Source organism: Mobula birostris, chromosome 26 (genome assembly GCF_030028105.1).
Source record: "Mobula birostris isolate sMobBir1 chromosome 26, sMobBir1.hap1, whole genome shotgun sequence".
NCBI classification, from domain to species: domain Eukaryota; kingdom Metazoa; phylum Chordata; class Chondrichthyes; order Myliobatiformes; family Myliobatidae; genus Mobula; species Mobula birostris.
This window is the reverse complement of record NC_092395.1, coordinates 10,282,332-10,303,645: the sequence shown is the minus strand read 5'-3', so window position 1 is coordinate 10,303,645 and position 21,314 is coordinate 10,282,332. Positions and strand designations below refer to the sequence as shown.

Genomic DNA, 21,314 nt, shown 5'->3' with positions numbered 1-21,314 from the left:
TCCTTGGGACTTGTTGGTTGTTAACACAAACGATGCATTTCACTATGTGTTTCGATGTACATGTCATAAATAAATCTGAATATGAATCTGTAGTTGGTAAGTACGACCCAATGACACTCTTGGCAACAGCGTGGGTGAACAGGACAGCGTTACCAGAGTTCAGCGGCAGTTCCAGCCATAATTCCCCATTCCAACGGCACCCTGTCTCCATTGGGAGCAGATATTTTAGGCCAGTGTGTCTGCCGGAATGCGTCCATGCAGACTCTCAAATTAACTGGGCAAGGTTTACTTTAATAAGCTCTCATAGTCGTGATACACAGGATTCTTTATCATCTTCAGCTTCCATAAATAACTACTGGACCATCAAATTTTGGGTAGGAAGTTGTCTGCTGTTCAGAGGAAAATAAATTACTCCTATAACGGCATGGGACTGGTAAATAGTTTCGCTAAGTGTTTGAAATCCTGTTATATTAGTGACAGACAAACCATTGGACTACAAGCTAAGAACAAGCATCATGTTAAAGCCCAGAAGTGTGTGAGTATGAGTCTACACCATGGTTTGTGTAACAAGCCATAATTTCACTGCTTTAGTAAGACAAATCACTGCTTGAAACACTCTTGTAACTAAGAACAGGTTTTCTCCTAAGTGCCCGGTAATTTAAAAATGGTTCAAAATGTCAAAATGGTACAGTTCATATTCTAAGCCATCAGAAATACTTTTTAAAGTATCCCTTCCGATTTCAGTTTGCAAATTTCTCTTTACGATATTTATTCAATATTGTTTCTGAGGAAATGAGAAAATGGGCAAAAGCTAAACTTCTGTGGGTAGAAACTCATTTTTGGTGTTGGTTTATTAGGGTGGCGGGGTAGAGATGGGTCTCTACCAAAGGAGGTGTAAGGCACTCCTTCCCCCTGCTAGCCTGCAGGTCACCCTTGGGTGAAGTGTAGCTATCCCATTTGCTAGAGTTTAGCCCATATTTCTCTAAACTTTTCCTATCCATGTACCTATACAAGTACATTTTACATGTTATTGTATCTGCCTCAACCACTTCCTCTAGCAACTCATACAATATACACCTTCACTGTGTGAAGCTGTCCCTTTGAATTCACTTTCACCTTAAACCTAAGCCCTCCAGACTTGGATTCCCTTTCCCTGGTGGGAGAAAAGCTGTGTGCAATTTCCCTCTCTATGCCGCTAATGAGTTCATTTAAAAAATTTATTTTATTTAGCGATACAGCACGGAATAGGCCCTTCGAGCTACGCTGCCCAGCAACCCACCAACATAACATTAGACTAACCACAGGACAATTTACAATGACCAATCAACCTACTAACTGGTACGTCTTTGGACTGTGGGAGGAAACCGGAGCACCCGGAGGAAACCCATGCGCTGTTGGGAAGGAACGTACAAACTTGCTTACGGAGGACACCGGAACTGAACTCTGAACTCCGACACCTCAAGTGCCACCCCACTTCTATGCACCTTTATACACCTCTATAAGCTCACCGCTGTGCTTCAATAAATATAGTCTTAGCCTGCCCAACCTCAAGCAACGTTCTTGTAAATGTTCTTTGCCTTCTTTCCAACTTAATGGCTTCTTTCCTATAACAAAACTGAGCACAGTACTCCAGGTGAGTCCTCACTAATGCCTTGTACATAAGTCTGACAACTCGTCCACTCAACGCTCTGACAGGTGAAGGCCAGCGTGCCAACCACCACCTTTGCCACCCATCATCTGGACCTCTTTGTCATTCTACTGAAGTTACTCATTCAAGCAATCACGTTTGAACCTTCCAGGCATAACGACGGGCTCAACAATTTTAGATAACCATCATTTTCAACATATTTCTATCTTGATTTTGGATTTCCAGCATCTGCAGTATTTTCCTGCGGTGAGTTCAGATAATGACCATCCCCTTACCCTCTTCTTCCTTCCCCCAAACTGACTCCCCTCTTACCTCTACACCTTAGTTGTTTATCACCTCCCCCAGTGCCTCTCCTTCCCTTTTGTCCATGGACCACTCTCCTCTCCATCAGATTCCTTCTTCTTCAGCCCTATACCTTTCCCACCTATCAACCTTCCAGTTTCTTACTTCACTCCCCTTCCACCACCCACCTCGCGTCACCTATTACTTTCTAGCTTATCCTCCTCCCCCGCTATTCTGTTATCTTCTCCCCTTCCTTTCCAGCCCTGAAGAAGAGTCTCAGCCTGAACTATCAACTGTTTATTCCTCTCCTCTCCTGACCTACTGAGTTCCTCCAGCATTTTATGTGTGTTGATCCCAATATTTCTATTTTTCAACTCTGTCAAGCAGCCAGTTATTTTGTTACATGCCCCATTGCCATCCTCTTTCACTTTGCCTGTCCTCTTCTGTCTGTTACTCTCTTCTACCTTGTACTCTGTCACTGATATTTTCTCCTCATCCCCTTTCCTCAGCAGTCGTTCTCTGACCTTTCCTGCTTCTAAAGGTCAACAACATGAAACTGCAACTCTGCCTTTCCCTCCATGGGCTCTGTCTGATCTGCTGGGAATCACCTGTCTGACCTGCTCCCAACCTGCACAGGCAAGCACCTCCGAGTCTCCACTCAGCTAATAGGATTCACCTGCTGCTCATTCCAGACTCGTCACCTGCAGCCTATTTAAACCCCAGTTCTCATCCACAGTCTTTGTTCGCTCTCCTGCAGCCTATTTAACCCCAGTTCTAATCTACAGTTCTTGTTCACTCACCTGCAGCCTATTTAACCCCAGTTCTCATCCACATCCCTTGTTCACTCTCCTGAAGCCTATTTAACCCCAGTTTTCATCAACATCCCTTCTTCACTCACCTGCAGCCTATTTAAACCCCAGTTCTCATCCACTGTCCTTGTTCACTCACCTGCAGCCTATTTAACCCCAGTTCTGATCTACAGTTCTTGTTCACTCACCTGCAGCCTATTTAACCCCAGTTCTCATCCACATCCCTTGTTCACTCTCCTGCAGCCTATTTAACCCCAGTTTTCATCCACATCCCTTCTTCACTCACCTGCAGCCTATTTAACCCCAGTTTGCATCCACAGTCCTTGTTTGTTCATTGAACCGATTGGCCTCAAGCAATATTCTCTCTTGTTTTGTGGCCCCTTGTGACTTGTTATTTTGCAATCTATTATTAAAGTTATCATTCGGCGCTGAATCATCTCTGGTGCTCTGCTTTTGGATCAAGCCTCCTCCACACTACCTCGTCTACATCAACAAAATTTTGTGTTTTTATTGTAGTCATTATGCAATGGAGTGCCCCAAAATTCATCTCTGGGACATTTTCATGTCTGCTGTATTCTTACAGTTGAAAAATGTTAATCCAAGACAGAGATTCTGTTATATTGTATTTCTCACTGAATGGGGATAAGCAGAGAATTAATGTATGTGTTTTGACATGACAGCATCCTCACATTAAAAGCCTGGATAGCTTTTCAATCTAAAAATTTATCCTCCTCAATTCACCGTGCGAATATCTCCTGTATGTACAGAAGGTTGATAAGGAGCAGAATTTTGGGAAGGTTTTGCATCAATACTGACTGATTTTATTTTGCTTCTACAAGCTTACAAAAGTTAGGGCTCACCAATATCACTGTATCACATTTGGCGATGACTGCCATTCCAAAACATCCCCATTTGCAGTTATTTCACTCTCTTTTGGCAGTTACATCACTGATATGTGGAGGAAGGAATTTGACACAACTGTTGCCAGCTAAATCTCAGATGGTGAGGAGGTATAGAGAGAGATATACTCAGTGACCACTTTGTTAGATACACCTATACACCTGCTCGTTAACGAAAATATCTAATCGGCCAATCCTGTGGCAGCAATTCAATGCGTACAAGCATGCAGACATGGTCAAGAGGTCCAGTTGTTGTTCAGACCAAACATCAGAATGGGGAAGAAAAGTGATCTAAGTGACTTTGACTGTGGGATAACTGTTGGTGCCATATAGGGTGGTTTGAGTATTTCAGAAACTGCTGATCTCCTGGGATTTTCATGCACACAGTCTGTAGAGTTTATAGAGAATGGTGAAAAAATCAAAAACATCGAGTGAGTGGTAGTTCTGTAGGTGAAAATACCTTGTTAATGAGAGAGGTCAGAGGAGAATGGTCAGACCGGTTGAAGCCAACAGGAAGTGGCAGATAGAATACTGTACAGAGTAGGGAATTACATGGTCATGCCCTTTAGTGGAAGGAATAAAGAGGGGGACTATTTTCTAAATAGGGAGAACATTTTAAAATCAGAGTGCGAATGGACTCAGGAAGAAGCGTCTCAGCCCAAAACATCAACTGTTTACTCTTTTCCGTAGATGCTGCCTGACCTGCTGAGTTCTTCCAGTATTTTGTGTGTGTTGCTTTGGATTTCCAGCATCGGCAGATTGTCTCCTGTTTGCAATTTTTATACAATTCTTTATCATTTTGAATGCTGTTTTTCTTTTGTTGCACACACCACAGCAAATTCCCAATACATTCAAGATTCGAGATTGTTTAAACTCGTTTCCAGTTTACAAGTGTAAAGGTGAACAAAATAATTTTTACTGCGAATCGTTTGCAGCACAAGAAAAAGCACGCTAACATGCACACAGTCCTTTAATATAAACGTAAATGGCAAAGCTGATTTCTAGGTCATTTGACCACCAGTCCTTCAGAAGAGCTAACCGTTCTAATATAAAGAAGCATGTGTTTCATGACTCCATGTCGTACATGATGGAAAAACTGAAATAAACAAGTTTTTGCTTCATCCTCTTGAGATTTGTTAAAGAGAGAAGATTATTGATGTGTGACACACTCTCTCCGCTAAGAATCAGATACAAAAGAGAGGTGCATTTTCAGAATCAGAATCGGGTTTATTATCACCGGCATATGTCATGAAATTTGTTAACTTTTTGGCTGCTAGTGGAAAATTGGCATTGGTTTATTATTGGTCACATGTATCAAAATACAGTGGAGGTCTGAAAAGTGAAATGCACACAAAAAATTGTACAAAAAGCAGGAAATGGAGCACTTACCATAAGATCATAAGACATAGTAGCAGTATCAGGCTATTCAGCTCACAGAGGCTTCTCCACCATTCTATCATGGCTGGCCAATGACTTGGCCTCCACAGCACTTACCATAGGACCATAAGGCATACGAGCTCTTACCATAAGACCATCAGACATAGGAGAAGAATTAGGCTATTCAGCCCATTAAGTCTGCTCCACCATTCTGTCATGGCTGATTTATTATCCCTCTCAGTCCCATTCCCCTGTCTTCTCCCCATAACCGCTAACGTCCGTACTCATCAAGAACCCATCAACCTCCACTTTAAATATACCCAATGATGGCCTCCACAGCTGTCTGTGCCAATGAATTCCACAGATTCACCACCCTCTGGCTGAAGAAAAATTCCTGCTCATCTCTGTTTTAAAGGGATACCCTTTTATTTTGAGGCTAGGCTCTCTGGTCCTGGACCTTCTCACTATAGGAAACATCCTCTTCACATCCATTCTATCTAGGCCTTTCAGTAGTCAATAGGTTTCTATGAGATCTCCCTTCATTTTTCAAAATTCCCATGTGTACAGGCCCAGAGCCAGCAAACACTCGTCATACATTAATCTTTTCATTCCCCAGATCATTCTCATGAACCTTCCCTGAATCCTCTCCCATGTGATTCCAATACACCACAGGAAACTGTATGAAATAAAACGATCACACCTTCATCACTTAGAGTCAGAGGATCTGGTAAGTCAGGCCACAGTTTCTAAAGATCTCCACTCACCTTCTAAGACCATGTCCTTCAGTTTCTCCAATGCCTCTGCAAACCACGCCACGTCACGCAGTAGCTGCGTGATCTCCTCCACCTCGAGGCCCTCGTTGCTTTCTGAAGTGCCACCTCCAGAGGTCTTATAGCCTTTCGTGGCCCCCCACGCGCCAGGGGAGCTGAGCGAGAAACCGGCGGCGCTGGAGTGTCTGCTCAGGGTGGTGGGTCGCTTGAGGGTGTTGACGGCACTCGGGCTGGAGCTGAGCTTGGACAAGGAGGAGTTCCCGGCAGGTAGTTCCGAGAAGGAGCCGGCCTGGGAAGCCGGTACCTCAACAGCATCTTTACGAGGCAGTTCCTGTTAATGTAATAGGAGGGAGTCACAAAACCACTGGAAATCATAAAGCACAAACCAAGACTCCAAGAGTCAGGTCCTGATGCAAACCCACACTTCACGAACTGTCCCCACCTTATCCAAAGTTTTCCTGCTTCTCTAGTTTTCTATCCATTGGTTCTGGGATCTTTGGCAACCCCTTCTCTGCTGTAATATAAAGAGCAGGAAGCTACACACTGAGTGTGTGCACAATTATATCAGTGACGCTGTAGTTTAGTGGTTAGCACAACGCTTTACAGTCCAGGCGACCCAGGTTCAATTCCTGTCACTGCCTCTGAGGAGTTTGTATGTTCTCCCCGTGACCATGTGGGTTTCCTCCAGGTGTTCTGGTTTCCTCCTACAGTCCAAAGACGTACCGGTTGATAGGTTAATTGGTCATTGTAAACTGTCCTGTGATTAGACTAGGGTTAAATTAGGCAGTTGCTGGGCAGCACAGCTCAAAGGGCTGAAGGGCCAATTCTGAGTTGTATCTCAATAAACAAACAAATAGAAAGCATGCAAAAATGCAATAGCAACCAAACCCTTTGAAGTCAACTTAATCCTCACCAACACTTATCCATACAACTTCTTTATCAAAATTTAAAGTTCAAAGTAAATTTATTATCAACATATATACATGTCATCACACCCCAAATTAATCCTGAGATTAACTTTCCCGCGGCATTCACAGTAGAACAAAGAGATACAACAGAAGCAATGAAAATCTACACTCAAAGGCTGACAAACAACCAATGTATGAAAGAAGACAAACTGTGCAGATACAAAAAGCAAAACAAATAATAATAATAAATAATAAATAAACAATACTGAGAATATGAGTTGTAGAGTCCTTGAAAGTGAGTCCCCAGGTCGTGGGATCAATTCGGAGTTGAGGTGAGTGAAGTTATCCACGCTGGTTCAGGAGACTGATGGTTGAAGGGTAATAACTGTTCCTGAACCTGGTGGTGTGGGATCTAAGGCTCCTGTACCTCCTTCCCGATGGCAACAGCAAGATGGATGGTGGGGGGCTTTGATGATGCATGAACTACCAGTGGCCGCAATCTCATTGTAAAAAGGTGGTTCTGTTTGGGCAGTACAAGGAATTCCAGAAAGTTTCTACCCCCATGCCACCTGAAGGCACAGAGAGAGTGTGCCAATATAAAAGAGCCACCCTGATCCTCAGACCAACCGTATAAGGCAGTGTGCCTAACATGTAGGATATGTCTTCGGACACCACTCTGCATTGGGAATAGATTGGCTTCACGACCAAGTCTTTAAACAGAAACACCGATAGACACCACTTACAGACATGGGGTCAACACAGTAGTGTAGCGGCTAGTGCAACCGTTTACAGTGCCAGCGATTAGGGTCCAATTCCAGCTTATGCCCGTAAGGTGCATGGGTTTCCTCCAGGTGCTCCCACATTCCAAAGACAGATGGGTTAGGCTCAGTAAGTTGTGGGAATGTAATGTCGGCGTCAAAAGCAGAACAACACTTGCGGGCTGCCCCCAGCACATCCTCAGACTGTGGTGATGGTTGACACCAACAAGGCATTTCACTGTATGCTACATGTGACATATAAAGCTAATCTTTAAAATGTTGTAACAGATGTTACTCTTTATTTTAATATGTTATATATCATTGAAAACACCAGATAAATGAGAAGTTAACTATTTGTTCTATTTATGTATTGAGATACAGTGCGGAATAGGCCTTTCCAGCCCTTTGAGCCATGCTGCCCAGCTATTCCCCGATTTAAAAATCACAGGATAATTTACAATGACCAATAACCTACCAACTAGTATGTCTTTGGACTGTGGGAGGAAACCGGAACACCTAGAAGAAACCACTGCAGTCTTGGGGAGAACGTACAGGCTGCACTGGGAACTGAACCCGGGTCTCAGGTATTGTAAAGCATTGTGCTAACCAATACGCCATTGGCCGCCCCAATTTTAAAGGCACAGATTGCATAAGATTTAATTTTGCTTTTGAATTTCTTGTTAGAATTTAGAAACAGAATGACAACCAATAAGCATAATCAGTTCCTAACACTCCTTTCGCATTTGGGGTGTGATTGACTGGAAAGAGTGTAAAGGAGATTCTCCAGGATATTGCCTGGTTAGGAGGACTGAAAGACCACAATCCCCGCTGACATCCATCTCCCAGGACGTGCCCTCTTCTCATTTCTACCATCAGGGAGGAGTTACAGAAGGCACACACTCAACGATTCAGGAACAGCATCTTCCCCTCTGCCATCAGATTTCTGAATGGACATTGAGCCCATGAACACGATCACACTACTTATTTTTGTTTCTATTTTTTGCTGTACCTATTTAATTATATATGTTTACTGTAATATTTTTTCTCTATTAATATGCATTATATGTACTGCCATTGCAAAACGACAAATTTTACGACATATGCCGGTGATATTAAACCTGATTGTGATCTTTAGTCATGGGAAGAGATTAGATTAGATGGGACTGTTTTCTCTGCAGTGAAGGACACTGATCAGTAGCCTAGGGGAAATCTCTAAGATGATGACAGGCATTGGTTGTGTGGATAGTCAGAGGCTTTTTCCCAGGGCTGAAGTGGCTAACACGAGAGGGCACAGTTTTATGGCGCTTGGAAGCAGGTACAGAGGAGATGTCAGAGGCCATTTTTTTACACAGAGAGTGGTGAGTGTGTGGAATGGGCTGCCGGTGATGGTGGTGGAGGCGGATATGATAGGGTCTTTTAAGAGACTCCTGGATCAATACATAGAGCTTAGAAAAATAGAGGGCTATGGGTAACCCCAGATAATTTCTAAAGTAAGGACATGTTGGGTACAGCTTTGTGGGCCAAAGGGCGTATATTGTACTGTAGGTTTTCTGTGTTTCTATGAAGGACCTGTTACGATGTTGTTACAGCTCCGTGATTCACTCATCAAAGCAGGATGATGGACCACACTATTGTGCTGCGTCATGACAGCCATAAATGGTGGGGAATAGTCACCCTAAAGCCTCTCCATTTAACAGTCTCTCGTCAATTTCCCATAAACGTCTGGCCATTCTCTGAAGCAGCTTCAGAAATAGAATCAGATTTGCTATCACTGACATACAGTACGGTGCAAAAGTTTCAGGCACAAATAACTAGTGTGCCTAAGACTTTTACACAGTACTGTAGTAATTTTATGTATTAGACTGTGCCACAAAAAAAACAAATGTCATAACATATGTGAGTGATGCTAACAGACATCCCACCCTGCAAAAACTCATCTCAGGGAGGTAGCACCATCAATTTGCAGGAGACTTCCGGAAGAGGTGGGATGTCTGCAATAGAGTAGCTCCTTAGCAGCTAGCCAGCTATTTTAAATAACGTTCGCTATGCTAATGAACGAATGATACCTGTTAAACTCACCTCAACATGTCTTTTACAGTCTTAACCCACCATGGGCAATAGAAAAGTCACTGTTGCAAACAGTGCAGTGAGCAACACTGTCATTATTTTGACCCCTATTAGGCAGGGGTACACTTTAGTGTAGTCTGGGGTGATGTACATTTTATATATTTTTTTGGAATACTCTGCCATGGTGCGTGCGCGCTCTCTCTCTCTCTCTCTCTCTCGTGGTCGCTCGCGCGCTCTCACTTGCCTTCTCCCTTGCTCTCTCACGCTCTCTCGCTCACGCGCTCTCTCACGCTGTTGCTCGCTTTCTCTCTCGCGCTCTCACTCTCTCTCGCGCGCACTCTCACTCTCATGGTCGCTGTCGCTCGCTCTCAAAAAAATTGATTTCCGTGATATTGTATATAATTTGTGGGCATCAGGGAGCCACTATTCATATGCGGGAGACTCCCAGAACTTCCGGGAGAGGTGGGATGTCTGTGATAAACCTGATTCTGGTCTGGGTCTCTACTGTGGACTGAGAGTGGGAAGGGGGGGCAGGGAGAAGGGAATCATTGTTGGGAAAAGGGGAAGGGAGAGGGAGGGAGCGGGAAGCACCAGAGAGACATTCCGTAATGATCAATAAACCTATTGTTTGGAATCAAATGAGCTTTCCTGGTATCTCAGGGCTGGGTGTGTCTGCATCTGCACTCCTCCCGCTGCCCCTGACACGTTTCTACCAGCTGTCCCGCACCCCTCCCGCGGCACTCCAACCTCGCCATTTCCAACATCCTTTGCTCCCAGCAGATTTACAAACTTGCTCTGTGCTCCCTCCACATTGACAAATACAGTACTGCCCAAAAGTCCTAGGCACCCCAGCTATATATGTGCCTGAGACTTTTACACAGTACTGTATGTCGTGAAGTTTGTTCATTTGCAGCAGCAGTACCGTGCAATACATAAAAATACTATAAATTATAATAAGTAGAAATATATACTTCAAAAGTAAATTAAATCAGCAGTGCAAGAAGAGAGTAAAAACATGCACTCACACAAATCTATACAATTCATTTGATCTACGAAGGAAATACCCTATCAAGTTTCCTCACATCTCAAACTCAATCAAGAATATCCCCAAAACAGCAGTTACACTTTATCGGCTGGATAATAGCATGCAGGTCTGTACAGTCATAAATTTTAGTTCAATTACATCATTTATTCTTACACTAGCCAATCCTTTTTGAACCAAACATTCATTCTTGGCACCACACCATTAATTATATTAACTGATGTTAACCAATCTGCTTGTCCATTATGCTCTTGAGCAGGGCTTCCTACCCTTTTTTATGCCGTGGATCTCCACCATTTACCAAAGGGTCCATGGACTCCAGGATAGAGGAAAAAATAAGCAGAGTGGAGGTACAGAGACATGACCCATTGTCACTGATCTCAGTGTATGACGAATGAGAAGGACACCGCAGAGGTTCTGGCACAGGCAAACACGAAGCAGGCGCTAACATTTTTAGAAGCGCGGTTCTCTTTCGATAACTCTAAACAAACATATCGAAATAGATGCCGTCTACGAACCCCTAAGAGCCAAAGAAACGCAAGCCAATAGAATTCAAAGGGGAACTTAAGGGGTAGCTAATCAGGACCAAGGCAAGCAAGCGGTGATCTATATAAACGCGAGCACTCCCAGAGAGAACAGCAACAACTGCGCACTGACAATGTCACCCTGACTGGTGAGACGCCTGCAAGCTAATTACCAAGCTCAGCGAATACCGCAACGTCAAATGCCTCAACCCAAGCCACCAATATTCACCACCATCCTAATCAGATAGATATTCACTGAGTCATTACTTAGGATTATACGCAAATCTAATAAAGCAGTGGTCCCCGACCACCAGGCCGCAAAGCAAGAGCTACCGGGCTGCGAGGAAACGATATGATTTGGCGAAATGAGTCAGCTGCACCTTTCCTCATTCCCTGTCACGCACTGTTGAACTTGAACACGCACCACCACCCCCCCACCCCGTCGGCTGGTCTGCAAGAATATCGTCAATATTAAACCAGACCGCAGTGCAAAAAAGGTTGGGGACCCCTGTAAAGTATAATTCTTCGGAAGTAAATCTGTTGTATTTCTTTGAATGTTTTTCTCAACTAAAAGTGAAGGCAAACAGGAAGAGAATGCACCTGTAGACAATACTCAACAAAGTAATTAATCCCCTGTGTGACAATTTAATATTTCAGCCCATGCACATGATACACTCAGTGGCCACTCTATTAGGTACACCTGTACATCTGCTTGTTAATGCAAATATCTAATCAGCCAATCAAATGGCAGCAATTCTTGGCATAAAAGCATGCAGACATGGTCAAGAGGTTCAGTTGTTGTTCAGAACAGGGAAGAAATGTGAGCTAAATTACTTTGACTGTGGAATAATTGTTGGTGCCAGATGGGGTGGTTTGAGATCTCAATCTACTGATCTGGGATTTTCACACACAACAGTCTCTAGAGTCTACAAGTAATGGTGCATGAAACAAAAAACATCCAGTGGGCGGCAGTTCTATGGGTGAAAACGAGAGAGGTCGGAGGAGAATGGCCCAGACTGGTTCAAGCTGACGGGAAGGTGACAGTAACACAAATAACCACACGTTACAACAGTGGTGCGCAGAAAAGCATCTCTGAATGCACAGTGCATTGGACCATGAAGTGGATGAGCTACACCAGCAGAAGGCCACAAACATACGCTCAGTAATCACGTTATCAGATGCAGGAGGTACCAAGTAAAGTGGCCACAGGGTGTAGGTTATGTGATTGATGAAAGTTAGGTTTCTGGTGTCACCTTCTGCTTTTTTGTTCTTTGAAATAACCACACCAACTTTGAGATAAGCAAACGGTTCGAAAGTTTTTTTTAAAACTTGAGAAATGTTAGTTGCAAAGTTTACACTGTCAAGTATAAAATAATAACACAACAAAATTGACTGGCCCTTTGTGAACACTGAAAGAGATTATGGAGGAGAAGGGGAAGGCAGATGTAAAGCAGCTTAAACTCTTCTAGGCTAATTTTTGTCGCAGTGTTAGTATTAAAGTACTAGCAGTCTATTTCTGCTTATAGAGTTTTTACTGTAATTATGACTTTTACTAAAATACTTCTGTCAGAGCAAATTATATCTTGCTGATTTTTTAAAATCAGGTAAGCTTTCAATATTATGCTTAGAACCAAGATATATGGTGGGTACATCTGACCTGCCAAGGTGAGAAACAAATAATTAGCATAAAACCACAAACACAAGAAAATCTGCAGATGCTAGAAATCCAAAGCAACACACACACACACACACACACACACAATGCTGGAGAGGATGCTTCCAATAGTGGGAGAGTCCAGGACCAGAGGGAACAGCCTCAGAATACAAGGACATCCCTTTAGAACAGAGATGAGGAGGAATTTCTTTAGGCCGGAGGTGGTGAATTCATTGCCCCAGACGGCTATGGAGGCCATCATCAGGTGTATTTAAAGTGGAGTTTGACAGGTTCTGATTTGTCAGGGCATCAAAGGTTATGGGGAGAAGGCAGGAGAATGGAGTTGAGAGGGAAAATAAATCAGCTGTGATCAAATGGCTGTGAGACTCGATGGTAGAAAGGCCTAATTCTGGTCCAGATGAAGGGTCTCGATAGAAAGAGTTGACTTGTTATTCCTTCCCATAGATGCTGCCTGGCCTGCCGAGTTCCTCCAGTATTTTGTGTGTGCTACCTCCCATAAAATATTGCAAGATGGTTAATTGTCATTGTCAATGTCAGCCAGATCGTTTCACACACATTAGCATCCCAAGCTGGCTTACGGACAGCAGCTGGCAGCTTCTTGGGCAATTAAATTATTAACATCCAACATATATGGCTGCTTAGAAGCTGACAATTGTTCAGGATAAAGTAAAAGCCATTGAAGGTCTTGGTAAACCTCAAACTTTATGAAGAGTTTTGTGTTACAATGTGTGCTTTTTGTTTTAGCTAATTCAGTGCAATCTCTTTGAAACAGTATCAACCAACTCTGAATATGTACATTTTCATGGAACTTCAGTTGGAAAACGAATGGAGCAGAGAGAGAGAGAGAGAGAGAGATAAGGACAGAATGACGTAGGTCCAAGCCAACAGAATTAAAATAACAAAATAGCAAAATTGTCTCACAAGCAGTGAGCAAACGATTCCACTGAACCTAGTAAATGTTAAAGTTCAAAGTAAATTTATTATCAAAGTACAGATATGTCACCATATACAACCCTGAGCTTCATTTTCTTGCGGGCATACTCAGTAAATCGGAGAATCAATGTAAGATTGCACCCAAAAAGACAGGCAAACAACCATTATGCAAAAGACAACAAACTGTGGAATACAAAAGAAAAAAGAAATAATAATAAATAAATAAATAAATAAGCAATAAATATCAAAAACACGAGTCCTTCAAAGTGAGTTCATAGGTTGTGGGACAGAGACAGGGCAAGTGAAGTTGAATGAAGTTATCCCTACTGGTTCAAGAGCCTGATGGTCGAGGGGTAATAACTGTTCCTGAACCTGGTGGTGTGAGTCCTGAGTCTCCTGTGCCTTCTTTCTGATGGCAGCAGCAGCAGGAAGGCAGCATGTCCTGGGTGGTGGGGGTCCCTGATGATGGATGCTGCTCTCCTGCTACAGCGCTCCATATTGACGTGCTCAATGGTGGGGAGGGCTTTACCCGTGGTGTTCTGGTATCCACCACGTCTTGTAACAAAAACCCAATGCAAATCATATCAGGCAGATACTAGAAATCAAAGGAAAAAGCAGCAAGCACTGGAAGTACTGAGCAGATCAGGTACTATCCTCTTATCTAAGAAAAGATGTGCTGACATTGGACAGGGTCCAGAGGAGGTTCACAAGAATCATCCCAGGAATGTATGAAGAGCATTAGATGGATCTCGGGCCTGTACTCACAGGAGTTTAGAAGAATGAAGGGGGAATCTCATTGAAACCTATCAAGTATTCAAAGGCCTAGAATGGGCCTTTGAGAATGATGTTTCCTATAGTGGTGGAGTCTAGGATAAAAGGCACAGCCTCAGAACAGAACAACATCCCTTAAGAACAGATACTTCTTCAGCCAGATGGTGGTGCATCTGTGGAATTCATTGCCGCAGACAGTCGTGGAGCCAAGTCATTGGGGATAGTTAAAGCCCAGGTTGATAGGCCCAAATTGATTAGTAAGGGTCTCAAAGGTTACAAGGAGAGGGCAGGAGAAGTTGGTTGAGAGGGATAATAAATCAGCAAAGATGGAATGATGGAACAGACTCGATGGGCCAGATGGCTCGTGTATCTTATGGTCTTATCTGCATAATGGTTAATATTTTGGGCCAATGACTTTCCACTGGAGAGCTATCAAGCATATCTCTATATTGAATGCACCAATGTCCATTTTAAAACTCTTTGGATGACCATGAAGCTTTTAACATTGTCTCCTTTCCAAACTGTAGACACTGACCCCAGTTTTGATGGCTCATTGTTACTTAACCTAAGATGATGTAACCAAGCAGAGAGAGAGAGATTGACGTTAAAACCTCACCAGTTCATCGGGCTCAAAACCACGACTGATAGGTTCACTCACATCCACTCAGGCAAAGGACAGCTGCAGATCATTCTTCTAATTTATCTTATGTTTTAAGTTACAGTTTCAGCTTTGTTTGCTTATTGTAACGCATGCTGCGTACTTTTGATGTTCATACTTGTGCCAGTTGACAGCTGTGGTATCATTTTCCACATTTCCACAGATGTCATGTTGCAATGACCTACTGACAGCTTCACTTTTCCTGTTTTCAAAAGCAATGTGAAATGTTCTAGATTTCAAAAGTATATGACACAGAGTCAGACCGTCCAAATATCTGCCACCAGTGCGAATCCAAAGTTCAAATTAAATTTATGATCAAAGTATGTATGGGTCATCTGCACCATGGATGGTCCCAAGCCCAGCTGTGAAAGGAAGAGGTTGGACAAGGAGCCAGCAACCCCATCCTGGAAGAATCCAGAAACGCCAACAGAAGCTGCTAAGACCTCATTCTAGAAAGAATTAGGATCAGTCTTGCTGAAGGGCTTCAGCCTGAAATGTCGACTGTACACTTTTCCATAGATGCTGCCTGGCCTGCTGAGTTCCTCCAGCATTTTGTGTGTGTGTTGCTCCGATTTCCAGCATCTGCAGATTTTCTCTTGTTTGTTCTTTGCCTAGAAGATAGGCTGCACCTGAGAACAGCTTGAAGGATTGGCCCAGAACAGAGGGCTCTGGCAAGCTGCTGTGGGCGGACTATGCCACAGCAGGGCTGATGGGCTTTAGTAGGTGAGTGAAAAAGTCTTAGGTGCGCACACACACACATATATATATATGGCTCGGCGGCCTAAAACCTTTGCATGGTACTGTATTTGTCAACGTGGAGCAGTAAGCAAGTTTATAATTCTGGTGGGTGCAAAGGATGTTGGGGACAGAGATGGTAGAGGGGGAACAGGTGGCAGAGGAGTAGTGACAGGGGCAGGGGTGGGGCAGGTGCAGACTCACCCAGTCCTGAGACACCAGGCAAGGTGATTTGATTCCAAACAATTTGTTTATTGATCATTACAGAATGTCTGTCTGGTGCTTCCTGCTCCTCTCCCCATCTCTCTGCCCCTTCAGTCTACAATGGAGACCCAGATCAGAATCGGGTTTATCATCACTCACATATGTCATGAAATTTGTTTTTTTTTGTGGCAGCAGCACAGTGCAATCCATAAAATTACTACAGTCACCAAAAACACAGTATGTCACCATACACAGCCCTGCCATTCAATTTCTTGCAGACATTCACAGTCCATACAAAGAAATGTATCGGAATTGATGAAAAAACTACACAGAGACAAACAAAAAAATTGTGCAAGTACCAAAATAAATAAATACACAGATAGACAGACAGATGAATAATTAGTACTGAGAACATGGACTGTAGAGTCCTTGAAAGTGAGTCCATAGGCTGTGGAGTCAGTTCAATGTTGAGGTGAGTGAAGTTCTCCATGCCGATTCAGGGGCCTGATGGTTGAAGGGTAATAACTGTTCCTGAACATGGCGGTGTGGAATTTAAGGCTCCTGTACCTCCTCCCTGATGGCAGCAGCGAGAAGAGAGCCTGACCTGGATGGTGGTGTGGGGTCCTCAAATCTGACATGGGGTTTCAATTCCCACCTGCTGACTCCATATTGCTGCCATTTAGCATCGTCACCAGTGACCCATCTCAGAGTCACAGGCAGCTGACTCCACAAACAGGCAGACGTACACTCAAAAGGAAAGTCTGATACCACAGGACGTGAAAGAAAATGTAATTCATACTGCAGTTGCTCCTAAGGCCAAATTTTGCTGGAAAAATTTCGTATACATTTTTTAAAAAATGAGAGATTCTTCAGATGCTGGAAATCCAGAGTAACACACACAAAATACTAAAGGAGCTCAGCAGGTCAGGCAGCATCTATGGAGAGGAATAAGTCGACGTTTTGGGCCGACACCCTTCACTGGGAATGGAAAGGAACAGGGTGGAAGTCAGAATAAGGCAACGGGAGGAGGGGAAGAAATACAAGCTGGAAGGTGATAGGTGAGACCAGGTGAGGGGGTAGGTGGTTGGGTGGGGAGGAATGGAACTGGCACACTCTCCTCTCCTATCAGATTCCTCCTTCTTCAACAGTGTACAGCTTCCACCCATCAGCTCCCAATTTCAGACTTCACCCACCTACCTCCTCCCTCACCTGGCTTCACCTATAACCTGCCAACACATATTTAACTACTTTTTCTTTGTGATTTCAAGATAAGGAAATAGTTGTGACAGCCATATTTCCTTAAATAGTGTTAACTGTGCCTATGTGTAAGATGTCTTATCAAACTTGCTCTGCTCAACAGATCTCACTTCCTGTGTGGTGGAGCACCTTGCTATCACAAGCCACATGCTAATATCGAGACTTTGCCATGCTTTAAAAATATGATGTAGTCCTTGAGACAGCTCAAGACCACCCCATTAAACCTGAGTAACATCACGGGATTGCGAAGGATTACATAAGGTAAGCAGAAATGTCATTCAGGGCAACGTGCGTCTGCCAGATCAATGCTCCATAGGTGCCTCCTCCCGTCCTCCTCACCTCTGCCTAGAATGGGCCACTCTTCCATTCCCCTGTAGAGGCTTGATCAACCTCCGCTTGGATACATCACATCCATCAATGATTCTCCACGCCCATGAGCTCTACACTTAAGTCCCCCTTTGGGTAAAATTACTTCTGTGCTGGATTTCTTGGGAACTGGAGGGCTACGCAGGAGGGATGTGTTAGATTGATCTTGGAGTAGGTTAAAGGGTCAGCACAACATTGTGGGCTGAAGGGTCTGTAGTGTAACGTCCTGTGTTCTAACTATCTTATTTTGAGGAGTCTGTGTTCTCTTCTCTTCCAGAAGTGGAAATATCCTCACTGCAACAACTCTTAACAAAACTGCCTTCCTAAGAGAACTAGTCAATGCAGCTAATGCTAAGAGTGTGACTGACAAGCCTCGCTCAAAGCAAACCCACAGTACTTCTTCTGAGGTTGCACCTTTGATGAAACTACAACCAACCAAATTCAGCACAACTGTAAAAAAACAAGGCCTTACAAACTTCGTGTGAAATGACTAAAACTTCAGGCAATTCACTATCTTACAGTCAAAGATAGACAAGTGATTGACAGATGACACCCTCTCACACTACAAACTCCAGGCTTACAAACTTCTTGTGAAATTAATAAAACCTTAGACAATATTTCATTCACAATCTTAAAGCCTAAGATAGACAGATGACATTCTTTCACACAATAAATTCCACACTTGTCTTCGTACATTTTCATGAATTTATATGTTGCATACTGTATACTCCATATTAAGCATTATATATTATATACTATATATTATACAGTGTGTGTGTGTATATATATATATATATATATACATACACACACACACATACAGTATATGTGGGTGCTGGTGTATCAACTTAAAGACATAAATGGAAACAATATGAAGTTTCTATTTTAATATACACATTAAATTAGTGAATTATTTATTTATTGAGAAACGGTGTGGAATAGGGCCTTCTGGCCTGCCAGCCGCGCATCCCAGCAATCCCTTGATTTAATCCTAGCTTAATCACGGGATAATTAACAGTGACCAACTATCCTTCCAACCAGTGGGTCTTTGGACTGTGGGAGGAAACTAGGCACACGAAGGAAACCCACGCGGTCACGGGAAGAACGTACAAATTCCTTACAGACAACGGTGGGAATCGAACCTGTGTTGCTGATACTGTAAAGCACCGGGCTCGCAAGAAAATGAATCCCGGGGTTGTATATGACGACATATATGTACTTTGATAATAAATTTACTTTGAACTTTGTATCTTATTCAGTGCGTTATAATTCAAAAATGTCAATTTTAATAAAAATAAACAAGAATTGCCGAAACCCACAACAGATCAGGCGGCATCTGTGGAAAGCTAGTCCCCAGGCCTAGATCTGGGAGCATTTCTTGTTATCGAACCAACTTTTCAACTGGATTTTTTTCCCAACTAGTTACCCCACCGTCTACACGCGTGCATTTTAAAGCCTCTGTCCAGCTTTGCAAACCGCTGCTAAATGCAAAATAAAACGTCTATTTAAAGAACGACGACATGACTCGCTATCACCGGTCTCTTTGAGGTAGGGACAACGTTGACCTGCCAGGGTCACACGCCGATGTGCCTTTAGCCGAATACACTGTTTAACGCATCAGTAGGTAGAAGCGGCTTAAAATTGAATATGTTGATTGTACAATTGACTGCTACCGAAAAAAAACGGACTCCCGGAAGAGATGTTTACACACTTCGTAGTAGAATTGTGTCAGTAGTCGGAACTGTGAACAAACCAGGCTACGGATGCTAAACTATTGCAAAACCTTTACCCCAAGTAAAAGTGCACGATAATTAATATAAACATTAGACGCTCTGGAGATGCTGGAAATCCAGAGTAACACGCACAAAATGCTGGAGGAACTCAACAAGTCAGGCAGCGTCTATGGAGAGGAATACAGAGTCGACGTTTCGGGCCAAGACCCTTTATCAGGACACGATAATATCCCAGCAATGCTGTCCATTTGAGATTATCGCACACCCATCCATCGGTTCACCGCCAACATCTATTACCAAGAATTAAGCAAGAATGAAAATGTTACTAAACTCTCTGAATAAAGAGTTTTAAGTTCCCAAGTTCCTTCTACCTACCGTGAGCCATACCTTTGGGCGGTTGGGTAGTGCATCCAGACCCGCTTTTGACCTCGCTTTCTTGCCCCTCAGTGCTATGGTGTAGGGACTGTAACTCGTTTTCCCAGCGCTCCTCTTGTTCAGCATCCTTCTCCCAAACCTGCCCCCACCCCCCACATACAAGCCCACAGGTCGAAAAACTCAACGTCTTGCCTAACGTGGCATTACTTTTCTTTCTCTAACTTAAGAGTGGAGAGGGCACAGCCAAATTCGTCAATTCTTTGCTTTCCACGCAACCTCGCCCTGTCAGCCAAAATTGCAAGTGCGGAGGATTTTGCAATCACCCCAGAGATCATTTGAATACATTCGGGTGAAGTAGGGAGGATGCTTGCGACTTACAGATGTGCAGTGCGACACGGGACTTCCTGTTCTGTTTTTCATAGATATTGAAGGCGTTTTGATCAATTCCCTTTTCTTCCGAGAAAACATTTTTTCTTCCCCTGCCTCTTACGCGCCCGTATCTGTTGCTGCCTCCTTCTCTTCCAGGACGGTCCGATGTGGAGGACACCCTTCTCTCCCTGGCGACCAGTTGCTGTTAGAAACTTGCCTCCCTGGCTTCAGTCCATGAAATCTTCGCGGTTGAGTCGCGCTGCGTTAAAACCGCAGCAGCGCAGAGAGCCCAGCGCGCTGGTGACAGTCAAGCACATTCCGTTACTTTGTTCTCCACTCGCGGGGTGGCCCATGTGACACTCATCCGCTTGTCTCATTGGCTTCGAAACGGTAACATACACCTCTGCTTGTAATATTTCCATACGTTACTCCACCTAGACTGTTCTGCATTACCTACCTGCGGCTCGCCGGGCTGCTTTACAGTATCTCCAGCTTGGCGTGCTATCTTGCTTACTCGCAGTTTAGACCCTAAGTTACTAACCCTCAACCATCAGGCTCTTGAACAAAAGGAAATAACTATACACGTTCTATTTCTGGTGTTCCCACAACCGACTGTCTTACTCTTTATCTTGTTTTTTTTTTCATACCCGTTATTTATTGCTATTTATTTATATTGGCATTTGCACAGTTTGTTGTTCACTGATCTTGTTTACAGTTACTGTTCTATAGGTTTGCTCAGTATGCCCACAGGAAAAAGAATCTCGGAGCTGTATGTGGTGACATGTATGTGCTCTGATAATAAATTTTACTTTGAACTTTGAACTTAAGTGTTTGAATCCACTGTTCATATTTATACAAAGGCCATTCGGCCTGTAATCTCCGTGTCTGCCCTTTAAAGGAGCCATCCAATTAACCCCACTCCCCTACCTTTTCTCCATATCTCATGCGTTACCTTCTTTTCCAACTGAAATTCCATTACGAGCCCTCAAATTCTGCACTGTACCCCAAAGTATTCCAATTTCTTACTGTATCTCTCACACTTTAACATTCTCACACTTTAACACCTTGCCCAAGGTTACTTAGAGAAAAATATTCCCCCTCCCCCACCTTCTTCCTCTCCAGTTCTGATGAAGGGTCTCGGCCTGAAGCACCAA

The 21,314-nt window shown here is 43.5% G+C and overlaps 1 protein-coding gene and 1 long non-coding RNA gene across 5 annotated transcripts in view; one reads left to right on the top strand and one right to left on the bottom strand.

Moving 5' to 3' along the window:
• Positions 1-20,496, bottom strand: part of LOC140188182 (rho GTPase-activating protein 45-like) — a 195,964-nt gene extending 175,468 nt beyond the window's left edge. For 2 of the 4 annotated variants that reach the window (XM_072244189.1, XM_072244190.1), the window contains exons 1-2: positions 19,792-20,099; positions 5,780-6,116 (exon numbers count right to left, since the gene is read on the bottom strand). In XM_072244189.1, the coding sequence (XP_072100290.1) occupies positions 5,780-6,116; positions 19,792-19,917 (463 nt within the window). In that variant the 5' untranslated portion in view covers positions 19,918-20,099. Of the gene's footprint in view, positions 1-5,779; positions 6,117-19,791; positions 20,100-20,169 lie in introns of those variants that run through there. The other 2 variants (XM_072244192.1, XM_072244191.1) reach the window with 2 other exon arrangements.
• Positions 15,392-18,418, top strand: LOC140188183 (uncharacterized). Its single transcript, XR_011883231.1, has 3 exons — positions 15,392-15,844; positions 17,421-17,578; positions 17,961-18,418. It is a non-coding gene; the product is annotated as an uncharacterized lncRNA (long non-coding RNA).
• Positions 20,497-21,314: the final 818 nt, after the last annotated feature.